A 22650-nucleotide genomic window follows, 5' to 3' on the forward strand; every position below is an offset into this window, starting at 1 on the left:
GTGGAGGGCCACCCGTCTTCCTCCAGGTGGCAGCTGGACCGTATACACCACCTCACCCAGCTTCTCTAATACCTCAAGAGGCCCCAACCAGTGACAGTCCAACTTGGGGCACCGGAACCTTCCTTCTCTTTAGGCTATACAACCACACCAGGTCCCTGGCCTTAAATCTCTTCCCTTTGTCCCTCATGTCTTAGTTTCTGTTCTGTCTCGTGCCCGCTTTCTGCAGCTGGTTGTGGGCAACAGCATGAGCTCATTCTATTTGGTCCTGGAGTCAGTGTGTCTGGGGGGTCTGCCAAATGTCATTTCTACTGGCGTTCGTATCTCCGGTCCCAAGGGCAGGTGTGCATGAGGTGGAATCCTGCACAGCTGACCTGTAGACTAATAAGATGGTGTTCCACAGTGAGGATGGCGAGTTGTTTTGGCAGGGTTCTGTTGAACCGCTCGATGAGTCAATTCCTCTGAGGGTGTAAAGGTGACATCCACACGTGCAACTGGACTCACCACAAAGCCCTCCTTCCCACTCACTCTACATCGCCCCTTTTGCTTTCTCATCCAACCACATATCTGTCTTAACCCACACAGACTCAGCATCACAGCCTGCCAAAACCCAGAAAACATCAGAACACGTGAACATCAGCAGGAACATCACTGTAGGATTGCTACAGTATTCTACCGTATGTTTATGCAGGTAGGACGATTCCACATTATAGATTAGTGAATGTAGCCTAGATACAATCAAACACACAAAATATTTGAAAGAATGTATAATATACAATTTCTATGAACATGCAGTTAATAAATAAAAATTAAGTTTATTTCACAATGAAAAAGTCTCACAACCATGCACAGCTGTAATGCCTCAACAGTATAAATAAAGGCAAGACAAGTTTATGTATAGCACAATTCAACAGCAGTGTGATTCAAAGTGCTTTACAGAATAATTTAACATAGCATAATTTAACATTAAAACAAAAGAAAAAGGAAAAAGAAAAAATATTGGAGAAAACAGTATTAAAACTTAAAAAAAATTCAAGCTTAAAGAACCAGATGCAGATCTGGACTTCTAAATAAAAACTTTTGAAATGCAGCAGAGAACAGGTGGGTCTTTAATTTGGATTTAAATAAACTGAGTGTTTCAGCTGATCAGAGGCTTTCTGAGAGTTTGTTCCAGACATGTGGAGCATAGAAGCTGAATGCAGCTTCTCCATGTCTGGTTCAGACTCTTGGAACTGATAAGAAATTGGATCCAGATGACCTGAGGGTTCTGTTAGGTTCATACTGGGTCGAGCGATCACTGATGTATTTTGGTCCTAAACCATTCAGAGCTTTATAGACCAGCAGCAGAACTTTAAAGTCTATTCTCCGACGAACAGGCAGCCAGTGTAAAGACCTCAGAGCTGGACTGATGTGGTCCACTTTATTGGTCTTAGTGAGGACTCGAGCAGCAGAGTTCTGAATCAGCTGCAGGTGTCCAATTGAATTTTTATAGGTAGACCTGTAAAAACACTGTTACAATAATCAAGCTGACTAAAGATGAAAGCATGGACTAGTTTTTCCAGGTCTTGCTGAAACGTCAGATCTTTTACCTTTGATATATTCTTAAGGTGACTGTTGACTGACTTTGTGATTCCCTTAATATGGTTTTCAAAGTTTAGGTCTGAGTCCATCAATAAACCTAGATTTCTAGCCTGGTTCCTGGTTTTTAGGTGTATAGACTGAAGCTCTGGTGACCTTTAACTTTGATGGGTTAAATTAAATCATCAAAGTAATGTATTTATGAAGGTACAATGATCGGACAGTGCAAATTACCCCATAAAAATGTGCTACCTTATACAGTAGCCTATATTTGTTCAGGTAGGATGCCACAACAGTGTAAATGACCCCATCCAAGTATTAAGATAGGATGTCTTAACAGTATAAGTTAATGAAAGCTTATATTATTAGGATTTTATAGTAATGAAAAGCTTTATGAAAAATACACATATGAAATTAATGTTATTAATTTAATATTAGCTGACTTAAGCCTCACACAACAGGTACAACTGTTAGACATGGACTTGTGGGTGGCATGACTTTTGGACGTGTTTTTACTGCACACTGAAATGATGTTTTCTTGTTGTGTGCATGTGCAGAAGGCATGTAGCACATCTTGATGGGTAGGATGAAATGTTAGAACATCGGCACAGAGACAAATGAGACAATCATGCACGCTTAAACTCAGGACTATGGTCTATTTAAAATGACCAATTTCACACATTCACATGGAGAACATGCAAACTGCACAAGTTGTCAGAGAGTTGAAACATAAGCAAAGAAAGAACCCATAAAATTTTGGTGTGGATTGAGATCACATTTATTTGAAATACTGATACAACATCTGCCTCTTCCTATGATGGAGGATATGTTAAGTGGTTTTGTTACTTTTAGCTGTGCATCATCTGCAGGAGCTTTCCCCAGGAAGTAGCAACAATGGAAAGGGGTCTTTCTCCAACCCCCTCCAGCTTAGCTTGTGGTCCTTGTTTCTTCTGCAGAAGTCGGAGGTTAAACAAATATTTTACAGCCCAAAATGCTGCAGGTTACATTTGAGAGAAGCAGTATTTTACTGAGTTTGAACAGCAAGTCATTTCTTGCTAAACACTTGTCTCACTTGTATAATGTTTAATCACCTCCACAGCTCATACTCGTTTCTTTTGTACCATATACACCAACAATCAAGCCCAGTTATGCTAGTCCATTTTAATCAGCATGGGAGAGACTGCACAACATTATCATCAGGACAGATCAGTTAAACAGAGAAATAAAAATTAATATTTAAATAATCCGTCAACATTTTCAATAAAACAATTAAAAACAGTCTGACCACAGAACAACTCTGAGGGAAGGTGCAGCACTGCCAGTTTTTAAATGATGCAGCTGAAGCATGCTTCACCTTTCTACTGCTGGAAGTCTTCACCCTTTGTCTGTTTGCATTAAACCACTGCCTTTAAAAATAAAATAAATATACATATATATATAAATAAAGCTCAGCAAGTACACTTATCTGTGCTGCTTTAGGTTCCCTCATATCTGTAGGGTGTCAGTGTTGGAGTTGAGCCAGAGTGACATGAAGTGTCGTGTGATGCTATAAATAAAACTCATTTTCAGTGAGTCACCAGGCTGGTGCTCCCACTCAGGCAGTTCATGAGACACTAAAGACAATTCACACTGCATTGTGCCTCACTGTCCTGGGTCCAAACCAACCTCGTGGTGGAGACACTGTCAGGCCAGGGGATCTATGGAGACTTCTCATCCTAAAGAAACAATGCACACATTTTAGCTCTGAAAAATTTCTTAGGATGGTTTAAATTTAAATTTTTTTTTCTATTTTTATTGTTTTTTTTTTACAACTCATTTAAAGTTAAGCTTTGGCGTAACACTAGATTTAGTCAAGTGGAATATTTAACTGTCAAGACAGCAAAAATGGTCTTTGACACTCAACAAAACACATTCAAACTGGCTAAAAGTTTTAAAACAAATGTGATCAGCTGCTGTGTCTTTAGGGATTTTCAGTGTTATTTGAGTCCTATATTACCATGATTCTCATCAGCAGTCCAATGTAATAAAATTTCACCATCAAAGCAACTGACAGTTTTATGTGAGTTGAAAAGTTAAGGGAAGATATGAGACTCACAATAATGTTAGCCAGTCACAGATTTTCAAAGTTTTGTTTTTAATGGAGCTGGCTATGAAGCAACACAAACCCTAGAGCAACATGAAATACATACAAATTTGATTAAATTTATTAAACCTGCATACAGATTTTCTCTAATATAACATTGTTTGAACACATGATTTATTGTGCTTCCACAAGTCTTTGCACACCATAAGACAAAGCAAGCTAATGTGTGTGTCCTTATGTGACATGCCCAGATCCCTATCGGTCTAGATAAATATACCAAATTACATAGTACAGTAAGTATTGCAGCTTTGAACATCCAAAGTGAACATTAGAAACAATGACAGTGAAATAATACATGTATTTCAAAGTCAATATTTAAATGCACTGCCAAGCTGAAACCTCATCCTTTATGGCATTACAGTCTCTGATGTGTGCATCTCACAGCAGCTTATGAGAATTCAGGAGATGAGGAGCCTCGTGGAGGCTGACATGCAAATCTCCCAGTCGGTACTTAATCTGTTATTTTCCCTGCTGGCTAATCACAGAGGTTCTTCACAGCCTGCAGCAGAAGAGAGAGAAACTGAGTGAGATAGGAGGACAGCACTGTAAGGAATCAGAAGCAGGCTCCAAAGGCAAGCAGCTACAGACATGAAGACAGTTAAAGGACCATATTACCCAGATGTCATGTTGGGCACATTTATTTCCTGTTCCGAGTTGAGTGCATGGCAGTAATACAAAAAACCTCTCTGAGCTGGTCCTTTAGTCTCTTTGAGACACACATAAACTCCTATTCTGTGATGTGCAGAAGACCTACTCTGCATGAGTGATAGAAGCACTGCTGCCCTACAAAGGCAGAGTGCAGTAACTACAGAAGCAGTGACAAAAAGAGAGGGATTTAAACAAATTTTAATTTTAGATTGTGTCTGTAGGTTGGTTATCTCACCCTAACAGTCACTGACATGTCACCCACACAATGTCCTAATTTTAAAATGGAAATGATTGAACTACAGAGAGCAGCTGAAAAACACCTAAAAATCTGCACAGATTCTTAGTTTTTACAGATTTTTAATTAATAAGTGTGAGGGATTAAATTCTAGAAATGGTTTATTCTAGTAGTTCTTGACTACACAGTAACCATGGACAGTTAACTATCTTAATAAGTGGTTAGCGGGGTGGGGTGGGGTGATTGATCTAGTACACAACTATAAGTCTGACATGCTAGCAGCTCGGTACCCCGGTTGGCAGGGCATCTGTCTCCCATGTGGGAGACCTGGTAATGAATATTAACATCCTTCAGTTGGGTGCCTTAGTCAAGACCCTTAACGCTACTGCCTAACCACCTTCAGATGTAAGTCGCTTTGGAGAAAAGCATCTACTAAATGACTGTAGAATAGAATAGCACAGTACAGAGAAAAAAGAAGCGCAGATGATTTTCCCCACTAAATCTACTAACATCTGGCTTTCAGTGCATTGATCAAGTGTTCAATTGGCTTTTACTTTTGTGTCAAGTGATTCTGTAGCAGGTATTATTGACTCTAGCTATGATCAGCATTGATGGGAACAGAACACTCGGGTGCACACATTAATATTCAATAAGGATGCTGCACACAGGGCAACAGAAGTGGGAACAGGTCACTATTTTTTGCTATAGAAACACATTTATCAACAGTTATGTCTTATAGGAAGAGCCTTACATACAACAGCAATAAAAATAGATCATCTTTACCAGTTTGCAATACAGCTAGCAGCTCACTCTCAGCCCTGCTGTCTGGGACTGATGCCTGCAGACCAGGCAAGCAAGGTAGGTTTATTTGTATTGCACATTTCATGTACAAGACAATTCAAAGTTCTTTACATAAAACATTACAAGCATTACAAAAAGATGCAAAAGAAATAATAAAACAAACAAAAAAGACGTAGTCAAGTATAATAAAATAGTCTAATTACCTCAGAAAGTTGTGATAATCAGAAAATATTTTCCAATTCAAACTGTAGGATAAACTATGCCATCCCCAAAGAAGATTATTACGGAAGTTGTGGCCATTCATGAATGATTAATCAGCTTGTGGAGTCTGATTAACTATAACTCTGCAATCACGCTAAACATCAAGGATATCTACACTCAGTCATTCTGTCATGTTTCCCAACAAATTATACTTTTTATTTTGGCTTGATAAAGTTCAAGTAGCAGCAACTTTTGCTTTCCTAAGTTGACGTGCTAAGATATATTTTATATTTATATCTCAGATTTACATCCATCTTACACATTCTTTGTAAAAAAACACAGCTTTTTCTTCTGTTTTATTTATTTAACAACAGTACAGCATTTCCCTGTAACTACACTATGCTTACAGTACTCTACATGTGTCTTTGTGTGTGTGTTTGTCATCATGTGTATTTATGTGACAGTTCACCCTGGTGTGAGAAACCAGAACACGGCCAGATGGTTGCTTGATGCATTTGGTGAGCATTTACTGTGTATTTCATGCAGCCGCTATGTTCAGTGGCACATGCGGAAAGAGTACTCTAACACAGCTTTGTGTGTGACATGAAGTGAAGGCTTTTCACTCCTCTGCTGCTATTTTTATTGCAAGAGGAGTGGATGAAGCGACCTGAGTGGGGCTTGATCCCGATTTCCCGTTTGAGCAAGATGGGCTTTAATCTGATTTGCTTTATCATCCTGGTTGTCAGAGGTCCCAAGCCTGAACCATCACAAAAAATGTTCTTTCGCAGACTTATTAGCTCCTCATCAGTTAAAATATGGGCATGTGTAATCTCTTAAGCTGGAAAGCTGGAAATCTCTTTTCATTCATGGACAGAACGATAGGACACAGAAATAGCTTTAAATTATCTGTCTCATTTTTTTTCAGTACAATGAATATTGAAAAATTGCATTTTAGACAGATTGATCACTGCAAATAAATAAATAAATAAATAAAAAATAGAAAGTGAGTTTTATATGTAATTTTTATTCCATTAATGGACCTGGATGTAAAAAAAAACAAACAAAAACTAATAGATAAAACAGAAAATAATCTGTTAGCATACTTTAGTAGATTAAGAGTTTGTAAATCACAGTGGAGACTAAATTAAAAAGCCTTTTGGACCACAGGCCTAGTAAAATGTCATCATGTAGTGGCAAAAGAGGCCGTACTATGGATTACTTACTGTATTACATAAGCTAAAAACCCTCCTCCACTCGCACACACACACACAAACACAAAGCCACACATTTGATTACAGTATCAAACTACATGATGGAACAACAAAGACAAGCGTACACATGCCACACCAGTAAATGAGGATGAATCAGTGCGAACAATGCTATTGGGTGTCAGCATCAGTTTAGGAATAACAACCATAGACGCTGCCTGGCTCTGGTTCCCTCCATGTGGGATGACGTCCCTGCAGAGACGCTTACGTCAGAGCCTGAGAACTGAGGCTCACTCACTCTCTGTGCTGGCAAACGGATGTGATGTTTTGGGAGAGGATTTGAATAAACATAGCCTGTGCTGGTGCTGTGAAAAGGTTCATTTACTCCCACCCAGAGCATCACAATGTGGTATTAAATCGTGTAGGATTAGGATGTTTATATAAATGTGGGAAATACTGATTTTCTAAAGATAATCTTTCTTTTTTTCCCCCATCTGAGGTGTATTTATTTATTTATTTTTGTCTCTAATCCCTTTTTATACTAAGTCTTTATTGAACAATGCAAGGTATTTGCAGTAGCTGATCCAGTATCTGCTTTTGAGAAAAAAAAAGTGGTGCGTTCTGTTATATCTAGAACATTGGGTTCTATTGGGAAAACTAGTCCCAAGGCAAAGACTAAACATCCTCCCCTTCATTTATTTGTGTTCTGCATGATGTGTGCTAGATTTAGAAAGATAATCACCAAATTAACATTGTTGAAAATTCTTGGAAAACTTTGCAATGAACATTGTGTTTGCTCGTGCAGACAGATTAGCATATTTTTACATGACATAGTGTCTGCAGACCACAGTGTTTTAGTTCATCCACACAACCCTGCTTCTGTTTCACATCACAATACTGTGGCACAGTGGTTGCCGTACCTCATTTCATTGCCTGTTTGTGGCCCCTTAATAAATGTGACTTGGCAACTGTTTTGTAAATTAGTTGGGAAAGAGACATAAAATGGGTATGCTTGCATTATGGCAGACAAGCAAAGAAATTTGTATTTTCATAAGACCCAACACATTTTAAAAACACACAACACATATTTAATAATTGTATTAATTTCAGTAGTAGTTTTCTTTTGTGCTTGCATCACTTTTTTGTCTTGAGGTGGGACTCTTCAGCTCTTACATGTGATAGATGTGATTCAGTTTATTTTAAAGCAAACTGGGATGTTTTCCAAATTCTAAACTAGTAGTTTTTAATGTATTAATCTAACTATGCAATTTAAATAACCAAACTTTTAACCAAGCATTGAGTGAAAGAGAAAGAAAATCAAGTTTAACAAACTGGTTGAGCAGCAGTCCCATGCACAGAGACTGCAGCTCAGTGCAGTTAGACCTAGATTTGATGGGCCCTTTGCCTGTCTCTCTCTGACCCCTTTCCTGTCAAGCAAAAACCCACAATTAATTGAGACAGAAGTCAGTTGTGTAGCTACCCCTAGACAACTCCAATCTCTAAATCTACACTAGATTAATAATAATAATAAAAAGAAAAAAAATAATAATAATAAATCTAAAATTATTAATCAGGATGTAATTAAACTGATTTTATGATATTTCTCAAATGTCTGCAGAACTGTGTTGTTTTTCACAATGTTTATGGCTTTAAGACAATTTCTGAATGTGTATCGTAAAAAAAAAAAAAAAAAAAAAAATCCACTTTTTCTCATTTCTGCAGGTGCAACCCAGTCATACTTGTAGAAGTCTATTTTTCTGCTACCTCTAGTCCACCTTCATTTGCTTTAGCTTCTACAAATCCCCTCCATAAATAAGAGGTTCCTACTAAGTGAGTGGATTTTCACTTAGCTGTCATGCTTTTTCTTTGCTGAAAGAGTTTAGAGGACACAATTCAGCCCAACCATGTCTGGTGTTTCAAGCTCAACTGCTCAAGGCCATTGAGGAGGACCCCCTTCTGGCTGGACAGCCCATCGTGTGCTATCCTTCAATGGCTACTCCACCATCTTCGAGATTTGTGGACTGTCTGAGTGGCAGTGCGGTTCTGTGCAGTGATTTGTCCCATGAGGCTGGCCCAGCCTCTGCTATTGCTACCGTCAGCAACTCCACTACAACTGTGCATGCATACAGGATACTGGCATTTGTTGAATTCAAGGTGGCGTCTTTTTAATTAGGGAGTGAAATACCTTTTCAGCCTCTCGAGTGGCCTGGCGAACTACAGCCAAGGGGGCCCAGGCAGTATAATGATGCCTGGCATAATAGTACCACTGTTCCCCCAACCGTTCCCAGGAAACCGCACAACATGTGCCATTGTGCACTGTGCTTTGCTGCCCAACCACGTTGCCCGGCTTTAGCCAGAGACACCGAGAGGCCTGGCTGGGCAGTGAAGCTCACAGGATTGTGGTTGGTAGGTTCAGAGGACTGCCAGGTGCAGAGCAGGGGTTTTTCACCTTACACTATATTTGGTGTGTTGAAATATTTTTTTCCACAAAAAGCTACCTTGAAAAGAGTAGGCTGTGAAGCGGAAGAGGCCCGAGGGAACAAGGGCAGCTGAGTAGTTGCCAGGAATGTTAGTACAGAAAACCCTGAGTATTGTGGCTATATTGTACCCTTCTCAATACAAGAGGAAACCAAGAGAAAAGTGACAAGCAGAGAAATGGAGGCACAAAGACAGCTAGAACTGGTTTGTAGCTGGTCCTGGCTGGTTCTTCTCTTTATATCTCAATGCTGGGTGTTCAACCATTTGTGTGCTCTTCCTTTATAGATCCCAACATGGTCACCATTATAGCTGCTGTTTATGCTTCAGAGCAAAGGAGATCATTCAGGGCCAGCCGGATAGGGGGGCTTTAGTCAACAGCATGTAGGAGATACATGTCACAGGGGTCTTTCTGGGCCCCACAAGCCAGCTGGTCAGCTAATACAACACAACAGGATACCCAGGAAATGGAGGGCTGCAGCAAAGCCCAGTGTGTCATGGCAATCTGAAAACTCTCTTTCCTCTGAAGGAAGACCTGTCAGTTAATGTGTCAATTATTCGTGAGCTTTGCCAAAACATTGTTTCATCATCAGCCCTACAAGTGGGAGTAAGTTACAGAAGCACATGCTGGCTGCTCTTAGACACTTTATTTATGTTTAAAGTGTGATTAAAAAATAAATCTATAGATGTTTGGATAAGATAAATTTGGATATTGAAAGACAACTAAATAGAATAGAATAACATATCAAATGATATAAATTAAGTTTTACATTAATTAGTAAAACTCATTTATTTGTTCACTTCTATTTATTTCTATATTTTTCAATATTTATTTGAGTATTTTTTGCATTTTAATTACTCAGTATGTTCTATATTATAATTCATTTATTTTTTTAAAATATAGGTGAATCTATGCATCTTTATTTTCTCACACTGCTTGTTATACTCCTATCTCACTCTTGTGATAATGACCTGTATTTTCTTCTTTTACAGATCCCAGGAGGAAATTAAAAACGTCACTCTCTTAGCTCTTACGGTGCATTCACACAGACTCGAGCATCTTCACATTTCCGCAGAGAGATTATCACTCACCTGAGCAGAAATGAGTGAGGATAAACCAGCTGAGACTGTGGAAACTTCCCCAGCGGAGGTGAATGCTATTCCTAATGGGAAGGGCCACGAGCCTGGGGAGGAGATCACAGCATCAGCCAAAACACCGCCTGCAGAGGATTGTGAAAAGTGAGTACTGCAGAGTATTACAGTATATGCTTTTTTAAATTCTTTGTCTGTATCCACAGGAATTTAATCAATAATGTTGATGATCCTTGTAAAAAATGATTGAGGTACTAATTGTGAGGTGGGGATGTTTCATAAATAATGTAGCAAATAAATAAATTAAATCGCTATTTGAAAGACTGTGGAAACACCTTCTTATGAGCTGATATTTAAGTTCTGAGATGCTCTTGTTCTTTAGGACTCTTGATGTCTTGCCTTTATGATGAAACTGCGTGATGGTCAATAATCAGTGGCTTTAACTAATGAACACTACTGAACATTGCATGCATTGCACAGTCGACCCCTCACTTACAAAGGCAAGATATACTGGATTTGGCTGGAATTTTACATAGTTCAGGGCTCTTTACACTGTAAGGTCAAGACTTTATATTACATTACTTCCAGAAAACATTGACCTTAAAAAAAAACAAAAAAAACAGGTAGAAACTCCAAAGAAAACCAGACCCAGGCCGTTTTCAGGCTGTTTTCTGTTGCCAAATATATGTTGGATTCTAAATTTAATGTTTTTTAATGGCATTTTCCAGTGGTTAATTTTCTGTATATGAATATGAAAGTAACATTTTGTCTCTAGGAATGCAAACCTCTTCTTTTAAAGGCAGAGCAAACAAAGTGCTAAATCTACCAAAACAGTACTTGAACACTTTTTGGATACAACTAGGAGGCTATTCTTGCAGTTTGATGTCTGTGTGTTGAACTAGATAATGGACTGATCTCAATGACTAATTATCATGTCATATTGTGTGGCACATTTTTCTGTATGCTGTCTATATAATAGATGGTTTAATTGAAGCTTTTTCTCTGCAGGACACAGATGATGATTTTTAAATGTCTCTTGTCACTGCTCTTACAATATCATGACTATGGGTGTTGTTTTTCCACTTTGTGCTCTCGTTTGGTGATGGATGACCTCTCTCTACACTGTTTGTAGGGAAACTGTAGCCAATAGTGCCCAGAATGCTAGGTATGTATAAGACAGTAAGGGGAGAGAATGTGTTTAACATTCATTTTGTGTCATCTGTTGCAGTTGTGTCTTGTGTGGAAATAAACACAGATGTTTGAAATGAGAGGTTGTGCTGTTAAAAAAAAAACCCAAAAAACAAAAAAAAAAAGACTAGATGGATCTTTTGTGTGTCTTTCTAAATGCGTAGTTATGCTTCATGTTCTTACAACTGTGTTTTTTCAACCATTAGTTCACACGGAACTGAAAATACAGAATCCAACCTCCCAGAGAGCCAGGAGTTCTTATCAGGTGTGGAGGACAAGAAGACAACACGCTTTACAGATGTAAGTTTACACACAGCTCAGTTGCATCATGATTAAACACCACCGTCTGAGGTGTTTGCAAAGGATTTTCTCTCACTGGTTGCAGTTTGAAGGAAAAACCTCATTCGGGATGTCCGTCTTCAACCTTGGAAATGCAATCATGGGAAGTGGAATTCTAGGACTTGCATATGCTATGGCCAACACAGGGATCGTCTTGTTTCTGTAAGTCACTTATTCATATCTGATAGGTTAAACTCATAAAACTAATTGAAGAAGCATTGGTTAATTACAGTACCCAGAATTCAATTGTATTTTTAGACCTTTAGGGTTTACCAGAACAAGTGTGCGTCACCTACAAGTAGCATCTAATTGTGTCGTAATGATCTTGTATTAACCTTGCAGCAGACCTTCTTTATGACACAGAAACTGATGACGCTGGGTGTGTCTGATGGCTAAATAATGATTCATGTTAGCAGGGCTCTGGATTTAATAGGCCTGTGCCATAAACAATTGCACTTTCACTCACAGATGCAGAAAATAACTACATTGTTTCTGTGTGATTAACTCTCTGCTTTCAACCAGTCGGTGTGTGTGCTGTAGGCTATATTGTGCTATAAGCAGCATAACATTTAAGTCTCCATAGCAGCCTTGCACGTCAGATCAATGACTCCAGGTCTTTTGACCTTTCAGTATTAGAGAGTAGAGCTTTTTTTTTTGCCTTTTTATATATTTAATGAAAAAACTAGAAAACAAAACAAAACAGAAAAACAAAAAACTGCACATCACGAGCTTTATCATTAACATCTTATTGATTAGCACATTGCTTTCTTGCTGCTGTTTTAATGTTGGTGTGTTGTACTCTGCATCCTGTCTGAATCTCCTGCCTTTGAGGGCATGTCTAGACTGCTAGCTAATAGTCATACATTCTCATGGGATTGCTGCAAGAGGACATAGCTTTGATTTATGGTGGCTGAATCCCACAAGGACACATTGGTGCCTCCGGGGTGCAATACAGCTCTTTTCCCTAAGACTGCAGCTTAGAAGCCAAAATGGTGACAGGATATTTGGTTGGCAAGCATGCTCTTGCAGGTTTTAAGTTGTTTATTTGTTCATGAGAATTGTGCATTTTCCTGCACAATTCTCAGAAATCATGAGAATAGTTTCTCTAGAGGGAATCTCACTGAATAGCACCAGTTGCATTCGTCTCATCGTCTTCGTGCTGTTTGGTCATCTTTTCATAATGGTGCTGGACTGGAAAATGGTGGAAGCTAAAGCTGGTTGAGCTAAACTTTTTTTCTTAACGATTAAAGGGCACTGAAGCCAATTTACTTGGAGTAACCTAAACATGCAAGTTTACAATAAAAGATGAAGTAAAATTTGGGGTTCTTTCATGATTCGCCTTAATTAATTACTATGATGAAAAATTCTGGTTAAAGTATGTGCTAACATCCAAAAGTCAAATCAACCAGGAAGGAGCTGAAAATTATTTTAATGTTAATGGCTGCCATCATCCAAAAATGTTTTTCAAAGAATATTTTTGTTTTCTTCTTTAAGGTAGTCACATTTGAAAGATTTTCCCCTCGTGGTAGAAAAAGCTCCTTATTTTGATCTGAGCTGTGTGTATGTGGTTTTTCAAGCTCTCCGCCATCTGAACTTTCTGAACTCTCTGCCACCAAAAGTCAATGTCTGTGACTGGCTACACATGAGCTGATGTGAACCTCTATAGTAAATCAGACTATAGTATTTATTCACACTATGGTTGTACTACTGGCTGTACGTGACTCTGTGCAGCAGAGAGGTTGCACGTATCCATCCTGTTACAGATGAAAGACTTGTCTTTGTATATGTATCTGATCTCACATCAAACAATAGAGCAGCAGCAAAGAAACACAGACAAGGTTAGTGACATATTTGGCAAAGAAGTACAAGCAGTTTCTATGTGTTCCACATTGGACTTCAGGCTTGTGATTGTCCCCAATTCCTTTCACTAGCTTGCTGAGCCATTCAGAACCTCAGGCTCTGCTCCTAGCAGAGACAGTGGACTGAAAAATGAGTCAAATATGAGGAAAGCTACTGTAAAACGAAAAACACAAATGGGAAGTGTTTTGTCATTTAATTTGTCCTCTTTCTTCCTACTGAACATCTGGAGCAGACATCCTCTCAAAGAGGATTTTTGACTAATGACTGAAGCTTTTATTTAGCTGCTTCAATGTGCTCACCAAAGTGAGGCAAGATATATCAGCTCAATCCATTTATGTTTACATGCAATTATTTATATATATTTTAACTGTTAAGCAACAAGGTTTGTATCAGATGTATTGTAGCTTATTTATGGCAAGAGATTAAAACATATGTTTTTGCCTCTTAAGCTTTGACTGTGTCTCCTGTCCATTAATATCTATAGTTGTAATAATTGTGGTGTTCAGGCAATAATGAGGATACATGTTAAGTGAGGTAAGGACAGGGTCTTGCTAAGTGCCACAACAGGCCTTATACTAATTAAAGTTATTGGATGCACAGCTGTTTTTCAAAGAGTGTCATAGTGTGTGTAGAAGCAGAGGACCTACACGCAGCCTCACAGGGGGAGGCAAGATACAAAAAAAAAACAAAAAAAAAAACAAATTTTAAACAAATTTTTAAAAATGAGACTAGAATCAAAGGTTTCTACCATTGCACGTGGCATTCTGACTTTCTTTTTCTACATCTCTGTTGTGTTTATATGGCCAAAAAGAAATAATAATAATAAAAAAACACTTCTAAAGAGGAAGGGAGTGATGAGGATGAGGGCTAATCCAGAGACCTTTATGCAAGACATTTCTGACTTTGAAGCTTGATTTGGGATTTCCTTCATGTCACGTGAACACTGTCTGACAGAACAGCTTGGGATTTATTTCAGTTTGCAAACTCAGATAGTGACATGTTTTGGAGAGGTTGGCAGGCGTACCTGTTACAAATAATCTGGTGGGACGGGGCTGACAAAATAAACATAGTAAATTTAAACCAACAGTAGGAATGCAAAACTCAGTCAAATGCAGCATAAAATAACTGTTTTTAAAAAAAAGATAAAATGCTAAATGTATAAAAACAAAATGCAATGATTTGGAAATCATTTAGACCCTCCCAAATCTGCTCTGCGGGAAGGTCAGTTTAACACCTGGGCTCTATGTAATACCTGCAGAATGTTGTTTACTGAAACAAGCAAGACCTTCTCATGAAAAAGACATTGTCAGGCCTGGGACAGCCTTTGTTCCATAACCTGTACATTATTCAACAAAAATGGCACCTTTATAGATGTGCAATTTACCCATGCCAAAGTTTTGTCATATGTTCGTGGGTGCTAACTTTAAAATTCACAAGTAGATGGTTCCTCTGTTGTTTCGCTCTAAAGTAGGCCCATGATTTCCAATCAGAATGTAAAATTCTGATTTGTAACAGTTTTCCAACTCCTGGCAATTTTATAAACTTGGGCCAAGATCTGACTGGTTTAAAAGGTTTTTCTTTGTATGGTTGAGACTTAACTTAGATTTGTGGATTCTGTGATAGTCTTCAAAAGCGTTTCAAGGCCCATGATTGCTTTTTTCTTTCTTTACTTTAAAATAGCAGCCTCGAACTGATAAGATATAGATGGCCTACAGTATAGCTGGTATCGGTCCTGAGATAAAAAAAAGTTGCACTTGCTGTGGGAGCATGTGCATCCCTACCCTGTGGTTTGTACTGGGGGAATTACCAGGTTTTCTTTATAATTTTCCAGACATTTATTATTTACTAAATAGTTAAAAAAATGTACTTTGTTAATCCAGATTTAAAAATTCAGTTCTGCATTGTACCCATCTCTAGTAGATTTACTATAGAGCAGTGGGCTGCCATGTTCTGGCATCCAGGGAGCAGCTAAGGGGGTTAAGGGCCTTGCTCAGGCACTCACAGTGGGTTACCTTATTTGGCACTCTGGGGACTCAAACCCAGATTCTCCAGACCCAAGCCCACCTCTGTAACCACTAAGATACCACGCCCCTAATTATAATCTTAAAACTTTTATCAGCTTCAGAATTAATCAATTTTCATGGATTCATTGAACGTTTTGGGAAATAGGTGTGTAAACAGATAAAATACATATTTGGTTCTGTCCTTTGTTGATATTTCCTTTGTGACCTGTTTAAATCAAACAGATTTTTGTTTGTGGGTGCAGATCAGCAGGTCAGGGGCACTGATGTGGTTAGGAATGCAGTGGGGTGGAAATTTGTGCACAGAGCTACACTGACCCAAGTGTGTCAGTCTGTCGGACTGTCAGCAAATCTGTCCTCCCACTGCCGCTTGACGGACAAACTCCTCACTTGCAAGTCAGCTCAGCATTCTTCAACATAGTTTGTAAAAAAAAAAAAAAAAAGCCAAACACACAGAAAAGAAAAACTGTTAACTGGCCAAGAGTAGAAGTCGAGGTGAAAGACGGGCTGTCTGGCCTTTCCCAAAGGAGAGAGGGATGGTGATTGTGTGTGTGAGAGAGTGAAAGTTAATGTTGCTAATGGTAACAACAAAAGACTAGACAGCAAATAGTTGGAAAGAGGTAGACTGGGTCAGAGAAAATGAAAAGATTAGGGACCCATTCATGAAACTCTCCCAGGGGCAAACTTCTAAAACCTGCCTTAAATGATTTCTCAGACATTTAATTTAAAAATAAATAAATCTGTGGGAAATAAATCCCAAAATATTACAACATTAGCTTGAGAAGTATGGGGATTTTATGGCATCCATGTCAATACAGCTGTCACACAGAAAGAAAGTGTTATTTTTTCTTTGACTATCCATCTGTTGCATTCGTGTGTTGGTAACGGTGACCGACAGAGGACAGTGGGGCCGACAGGTCAACCTCTGTGGCTCAGCTGGACTAACAGTCTGCTGTGATGTGGAGCCTCAGGGTTTTCTAATGCAATCTATACAACAACAACAAAAAAGTATGCTTATACTGCAGCTGTGTAAATAACCTACAGGTTTATGTACAATGTAAGAATTTGACATTAAAGAACTAAATCTTTGAAATGAGAATATGGGGTTTTTGATGGTGTCTTCTGTGTATTTGTTTCAGGTTACTCCTTACAGTGGTAGCTGTCCTGTCATCGTATTCCATCCATTTACTCTTAAAGTCATCAGGTATTGTAGGTATGTGAGTAACAAAACAATCAGCATCTTCTGATTAAAATTTACACAATCATTTGATAGCAGCTTAACAATTTACATGAAGCCTTTCTACTCTGACCCACACCTCACCCACCGATCAGATTTACAGTCTTCACAGCGCAGTACTCTGTAAGTACTGAGCACATGAATAATATTCCTTTATCTCGTGGTGCTTATTGCTCAGGTATTCGTGCGTATGAGCAGCTCGGCTACAGGGCTTTTGGGACGCCGGGAAAGATGGCGGCAGGTATTGCCATTACGCTGCAGAACATTGGAGGTGAGGTCACGCACTGCCATCTGTCTTCTCGTATACATATGTACACTTTTTTTTTAAATTTCCTGTGACTCCTCAGGGATAATACTCATAGTATTCTCTGATTTGATGCACTGGATTAATATACGCTGTGTATGTTTGTGTGAAAAGGGGGCCATTGTGGTTTATCCTACAGTGTATAAATGTTTCTTTGTGTGTATGTCTCCTTTTCACAGCCATGTCCAGTTACCTTTACATAGTCAAGTATGAGTTTCCTCTGGTCATCCAGGCATTTCTGAAAGTGGATAAGCCAGCAGGGTGAGTTGCCAACACTTGACCAAAAAAAAAAAACAAACAAACAAAAAAAAAAAAAAAACAAACGCACACACACACCCACACACACACACACATACACACACACATTACCTTTTGTTACATACATCTGGCCATGGATGAGATGTTGTAGGAGTTTTACTAAAGGAGTGACTAAAAGCTGTCTCCAAAAGATACTGAGTGCGGAACAATTTTAAACTATGTATTTTGTCGGTTTGGGTGCAACTTTTTAAGTTTTATGGAAATATTTGTTTGACAATGAATGAGCATTTTTTTCTTTCTTTTTTTTTTAAAAATAGATATATAAAAAAGCTAATCATCACTCAGGTTGAGTGATGATTACAGTAAACCGAGACCTAATTTTTGTTTCCTGGGTTATGTTCATATGTAAATCACTGTATAAGTAAGTGTGTCAAGACATTGTGCTTCCTGACTTATAAATCTGCAATGGCTTCAAGTTTAAGATTTTTACAGCCATTAAAGACCGTTTTTTTCCCCACTGCACGTTGTGGTAAAATATCTAGCTGCTTGTATAGAGTTGTAGATGCATTTGCCCAAGAATTCTTTAATTTTCTGCAATATCACAAAACACAGAGCCAGTATAACTAAGTGTATAACAGCATCACTTCAATGTCTGTGACCATTGGTCCTTCCCGTAGGGTTGGCAGGGTCCTAAGATTAGGAAACACTGGTTTACAGTCAAAACAATTGGGGAGGTGTCAAACAAGAATTAAGTTCCTGCTCTAAAATGAACATCTTACCATCTTACCAGCTGACCATGTGAACAAAGAAAAGCTCTCTGCAGGGCATATTTATACCCATGTGATTGACTTGTTTGGCAACAATTGCCAGATATGTTTGAAGGTGTTTTGATGAGGCATTGGGCTTAGTCCCTGTGGTTAATGGTGGGGATGGCTTCATGCTTTGGGACTGCCATTAAAAAATGTTGCTCATGCAAAGTGCTTTAAATACTGAATACTGAATAGATAAAGGAGAATTAAAACAGAAATCTTTGGGCTAGCATCGAGCTAACTTGGACACTATTCTCCATTCATTTTCTGTACCCACCTCATCTAATTCAGGGTCATGGGGATGATAAACATCAAACAAATTAAAGCTGTGGAATGAAAAAAACAGACAAAAATTAACCTCACGCAAAAAGCCTGTGTAATGTCATAATCTCAATCCTGGTAAAAACATGTAGCTGCCTAAAAGTGTTAGTCATGGCAGGAAACCAGTAACTTTATGTGTAATAGAGAACAAATCTTTCAAGAATTGGCATTTATTGTTGTGAGCTGCAGGTTTTTGTTCTTGTTGTTGTTTTTTTTGCAGTTTAGTTTCAAGTTTTTTGTTATTTCTGAGCGTTTTCTTCACTTGTGTATTCTGTTTGCTTTACTTCCTCTTCCCTGCTTCCAGTCATCATTTGTCACACCTGCTTCCCCCTTTTTTTGTAATTAATCTCTCGGTATATATGCTCCAGGTTTTCCTGTGTCCTGTGTTGGTTCATTGTGTCTGTCTGTGTTGGTCGTTCAGTTTTATTCTTCTATTATTCTTTTAGTCTTCCATTTTTGGCCTTTTATTTGTTTTGTTCCCAATTATTCTGCTGAGTTTTCTGTTTTACTAAATCATTGATACTCATTCCAACATCCATCTGTGTCTCCCAGTCCAGCATTTGGGTCCTGCTTTTACACACAATTGTTTTTGTCAGTTGAGATGTTTGTTATACAAAAAAATTCTTAAAATGAAAGAGCAGGCAACTCATGCTATCAAATAGTCTGTTATTCTATCACTTCCTAATGGGACCTCATGGATGTCTGAAAATTGACATGTCTGCATCGTAGAGTCCTGATAAACTGTGCCATTTGTTGGGCATGGTGCCACTCCAGATGTTCTCAGTAGCTGGTGTGAGAACAGATGTGACAGTGACCCCAGAAGAGGAGAGTGGCACGGCCACCGAAACCACTCGCATCAAACACAGTTAGACGCCACAGCTGAAAATATAAGCTGTGGGATTTCACTGGCCAGTGCAGGTGGCCTCAGAGACAAACAACACTGACATTCTTGGATGGAGTTATGAGTGTGAGTTCACCCCAGTTAAAAAGCCACATCACCTACTTTTTGTTTTTGAGAGTGACTGAGGAGAAGGAGGGAGACTATGTATGATGAAATATATTTTCACACTTAGTTATACAAACATTTGGAAATGGGTAAAGAGGCATATTAAAATTTTAACACAAAAAGTTTATCCCATCCATATTAACACACCTAAAAAAAAAACAACAAAAAAAAACAAGTGCATGAACTGTGCTGGTTTCAACCTATAGAAAGGAGAATGAAGACCTTTTCTACCACATTTTGCTCATGATGTTCCCCTGATGTTATGCACTATGACAACATGCAAACATTGTGTTCTGATGTCAGCCTGTTTTCTCTGTACAGCAGTGTCAGGGCTGTGGGCAATGGTCAACAATCAGTGTTTATTTGAAATGACAAACTAGGTTGTCCTAGTGAAACCTCACCGTGATAGTGTGTGTATGTGTGTGTGTACTTATATTGCAAAACAGTTGGCTGAAAAACAGGGACACCTCAATCAAATATCCTGAAGCAAAATGGTGTAAATAACCAAATGTAATTATACCGTAATAATTAAGCCTTAACTCTTGCATCTGCTTTTTTTTATGATTTTTTATGAATTTCAATTTGTCAAAATTATCTAAATAGTTTGTTGCTCATTTTTCCTGATATTTTGTCCACTTTTGCATGTGTAAACACACATTTGTCTGTGTTTATGGATGTGTGTATGTTTTTTTTTTTTTTTAACAAATCTGGCCACGGACAGTTCATTAACGAATGAAGACCCGGGGCTGTGTGTGTTTGCTCAACTGTTCAGCTTATTAGAAAGTGACTGGTATGTGACAGCCCACTGTGCTTCACTGTATGGATATCAGCTTGTTAAGGTTTTGGTCATGATTAAAAGTGATTGTGTGTTTTTGTGTGTGTTTGTATGGGTTAGTGATGGTGTTTATCAGCCAGATGGCCACCGGGCACAATGACAACAGGATAGATGAGCTTCCTCTTTTTTAAGACGTGTTTCTGTGTGAGTGTGTGTTGCAACAGATGTTGCACCATTCAATGCCTACCACCTGACAGAGGACAAGAAATTAATCACCCTCGCTGTGTCAGTCTAAAAATAACTCAGAGCTGTTTCTTTCCTAGACATAACTGTGCATGTGATGGTAAAGTGTGGTTGGTGGTGTCAGTGGAGTGTGTCTGTCATATGTTTTCCTGCATTTCTCACACTGATCTCCACTCAGTGGGAGTGTGATTTCTTAGTTTGGCAATAGTATGTAACCACATTTACCTTTCACAATGTTTAACCAAACACTAGGTTTGTACTTGTGCCACTTCTGTAATCAACTGTTCAACCCACTCCATAGCTGTGGTTTTCCTTACTGCCCTGCATCCTAAGGAGAACAGCATTATGTGGTGAATCAGTTCATTCTAGTGGCAGAAGGGAAAGTGAGTGCAAATTCTTTTATCCCATTGGAGTGAAATGTTTCTCAGTTTATACAGGGCACATGTTGTGAATAATTTGACATTACATTTCTGTCAAACAGAAGAGAAAATTAACTTTGTTCAAGGCATGTCTGTCGCACACTTTTTTAGAGACAAAGGATAATATACACTACTGCTCGAAAGCTTGGGATCACTAGGATTTTCCATTAAAACACACATGAAATTAATCTTAATAGTAAATACAGCAAATGAACCGAACATGCCAACATTGTCAAGAGTTAGTAAATGATTTTTGGGCTCAGGTAAAGGGGTTACTGAGAGCAGGAAATGACATAAAGCAAAGGACCCCCCATCCAGGACTTGAACCTTAGCCAACTGCACTGAGGAGCTGTGACCTCTCTACATGCAGTGGCCACTCAACCAGTTGAGCAACACTCCACCCACAGCAATGATGATTTTAATGGAAAAGTTAATGTGTTCAAATTTTAGCTTAATTAAATAAATAAAGAAAAAAAAGAAAAAAAAGAAAAAAAAGAAAAACATTTTGCAGCAACCACAGTCTGGCAGACCTTGTTTGATAAGTTTTCACCACATGCTTCCTGGAGCCTTTCCCACAATATGGACTGGCTTGATGTAGTCTTCCTCCATACCATACGGTCAAGCTGCTTCCACAACATCTTAACATGGTTCAGATCTGGAGACTGTGCAGGCCTCTCCATTATAGTTTGATTTTTGTATCATTGCTTATTCTTTGAATATTGATGATGACACTTTTGTGGAGGTGTGTTTTGGGTCATTATCCTGGTATAGGATCAAATTGGCTATAATCGACTGTGGTCCACGTGGCAAATCTTGTAATAACTTAATTTCCTTAATGTTCCTTCCATTCTGTACTGTTTCCCATTGCCTACACTGGCTCGATCTACAATTAAATTTAAAATCTTGCTTACAAAGCCTTGCAAGTTTACATCACAGCCTTGCTGCAGCCTTACCAGAGCAGCAGGGCTCTGGGATCTTCTGATCAGGGTTTGCTGGTTGTCCCTTTATAGAGAGTTAGAAGAAAATGTGACTGTATTTCAGGTTGTTGGCCCGAAACTCTGGAACTCTTTACCTTTGAACTTAGGATCTTTGTGTTCTTTGGACACTTAAAAAGCAGCTTTAAACTTATTTATTTATTTTATTTATTTTTTAATTGTCTTAATATTGTTTTTAAGATGTATTATTCATTGTATGATTGTTTTTCATTAGTAAGAAGCACTTTGTGACATTTGCTATATATATAAAGTTTACTTACTTACTATTTTATCATCTTCAAAGCACCTCCAGACCATCATGTTGCCGTCACTGTGCTTTGTTGTTGGTATTAAGCTCTATTCTTACATCTTTTAATTTCCAAAGATCCACAGACCTCCAACTTGGACTCACAGTGTCAGAGTTCACATTGTCAGCTTGTGATATCAAAATGCAATTTAATTTATGATGTGGACACTGTAATTTTAAATAGATGATAGGTTAAAGGATCTTTGGGTTT

The 22650-nt window shown here is 38.5% G+C and overlaps 1 protein-coding gene across 2 annotated transcripts in view; it reads left to right on the forward strand.

Moving 5' to 3' along the window:
- The window catches only part of LOC121637489 (sodium-coupled neutral amino acid transporter 3-like), a 43322-nt gene that overhangs the window by 7793 nt on the left and 12879 nt on the right, over window positions 1-22650 (forward strand). Inside the window, exons 2-8 of one of the 2 annotated variants that reach the window (XM_041981682.1) lie at window positions 10280-10525; window positions 11511-11543; window positions 11773-11866; window positions 11952-12067; window positions 16926-16999; window positions 17202-17294; window positions 17507-17588. In XM_041981682.1, coding sequence (XP_041837616.1) covers window positions 10389-10525; window positions 11511-11543; window positions 11773-11866; window positions 11952-12067; window positions 16926-16999; window positions 17202-17294; window positions 17507-17588 — 629 coding nt within the window. In that variant the 5' untranslated portion in view covers window positions 10280-10388. The remainder of the gene's footprint in view (window positions 1-10279; window positions 10526-11510; window positions 11544-11772; window positions 11867-11951; window positions 12068-16925; window positions 17000-17201; window positions 17295-17506; window positions 17589-22650) is intronic. The other variant, XM_041981683.1, reaches the window with a different exon arrangement.

This window comes from Melanotaenia boesemani, chromosome 3 (genome assembly GCF_017639745.1).
Source record: "Melanotaenia boesemani isolate fMelBoe1 chromosome 3, fMelBoe1.pri, whole genome shotgun sequence".
NCBI lineage: Eukaryota > Metazoa > Chordata > Actinopteri > Atheriniformes > Melanotaeniidae > Melanotaenia > Melanotaenia boesemani.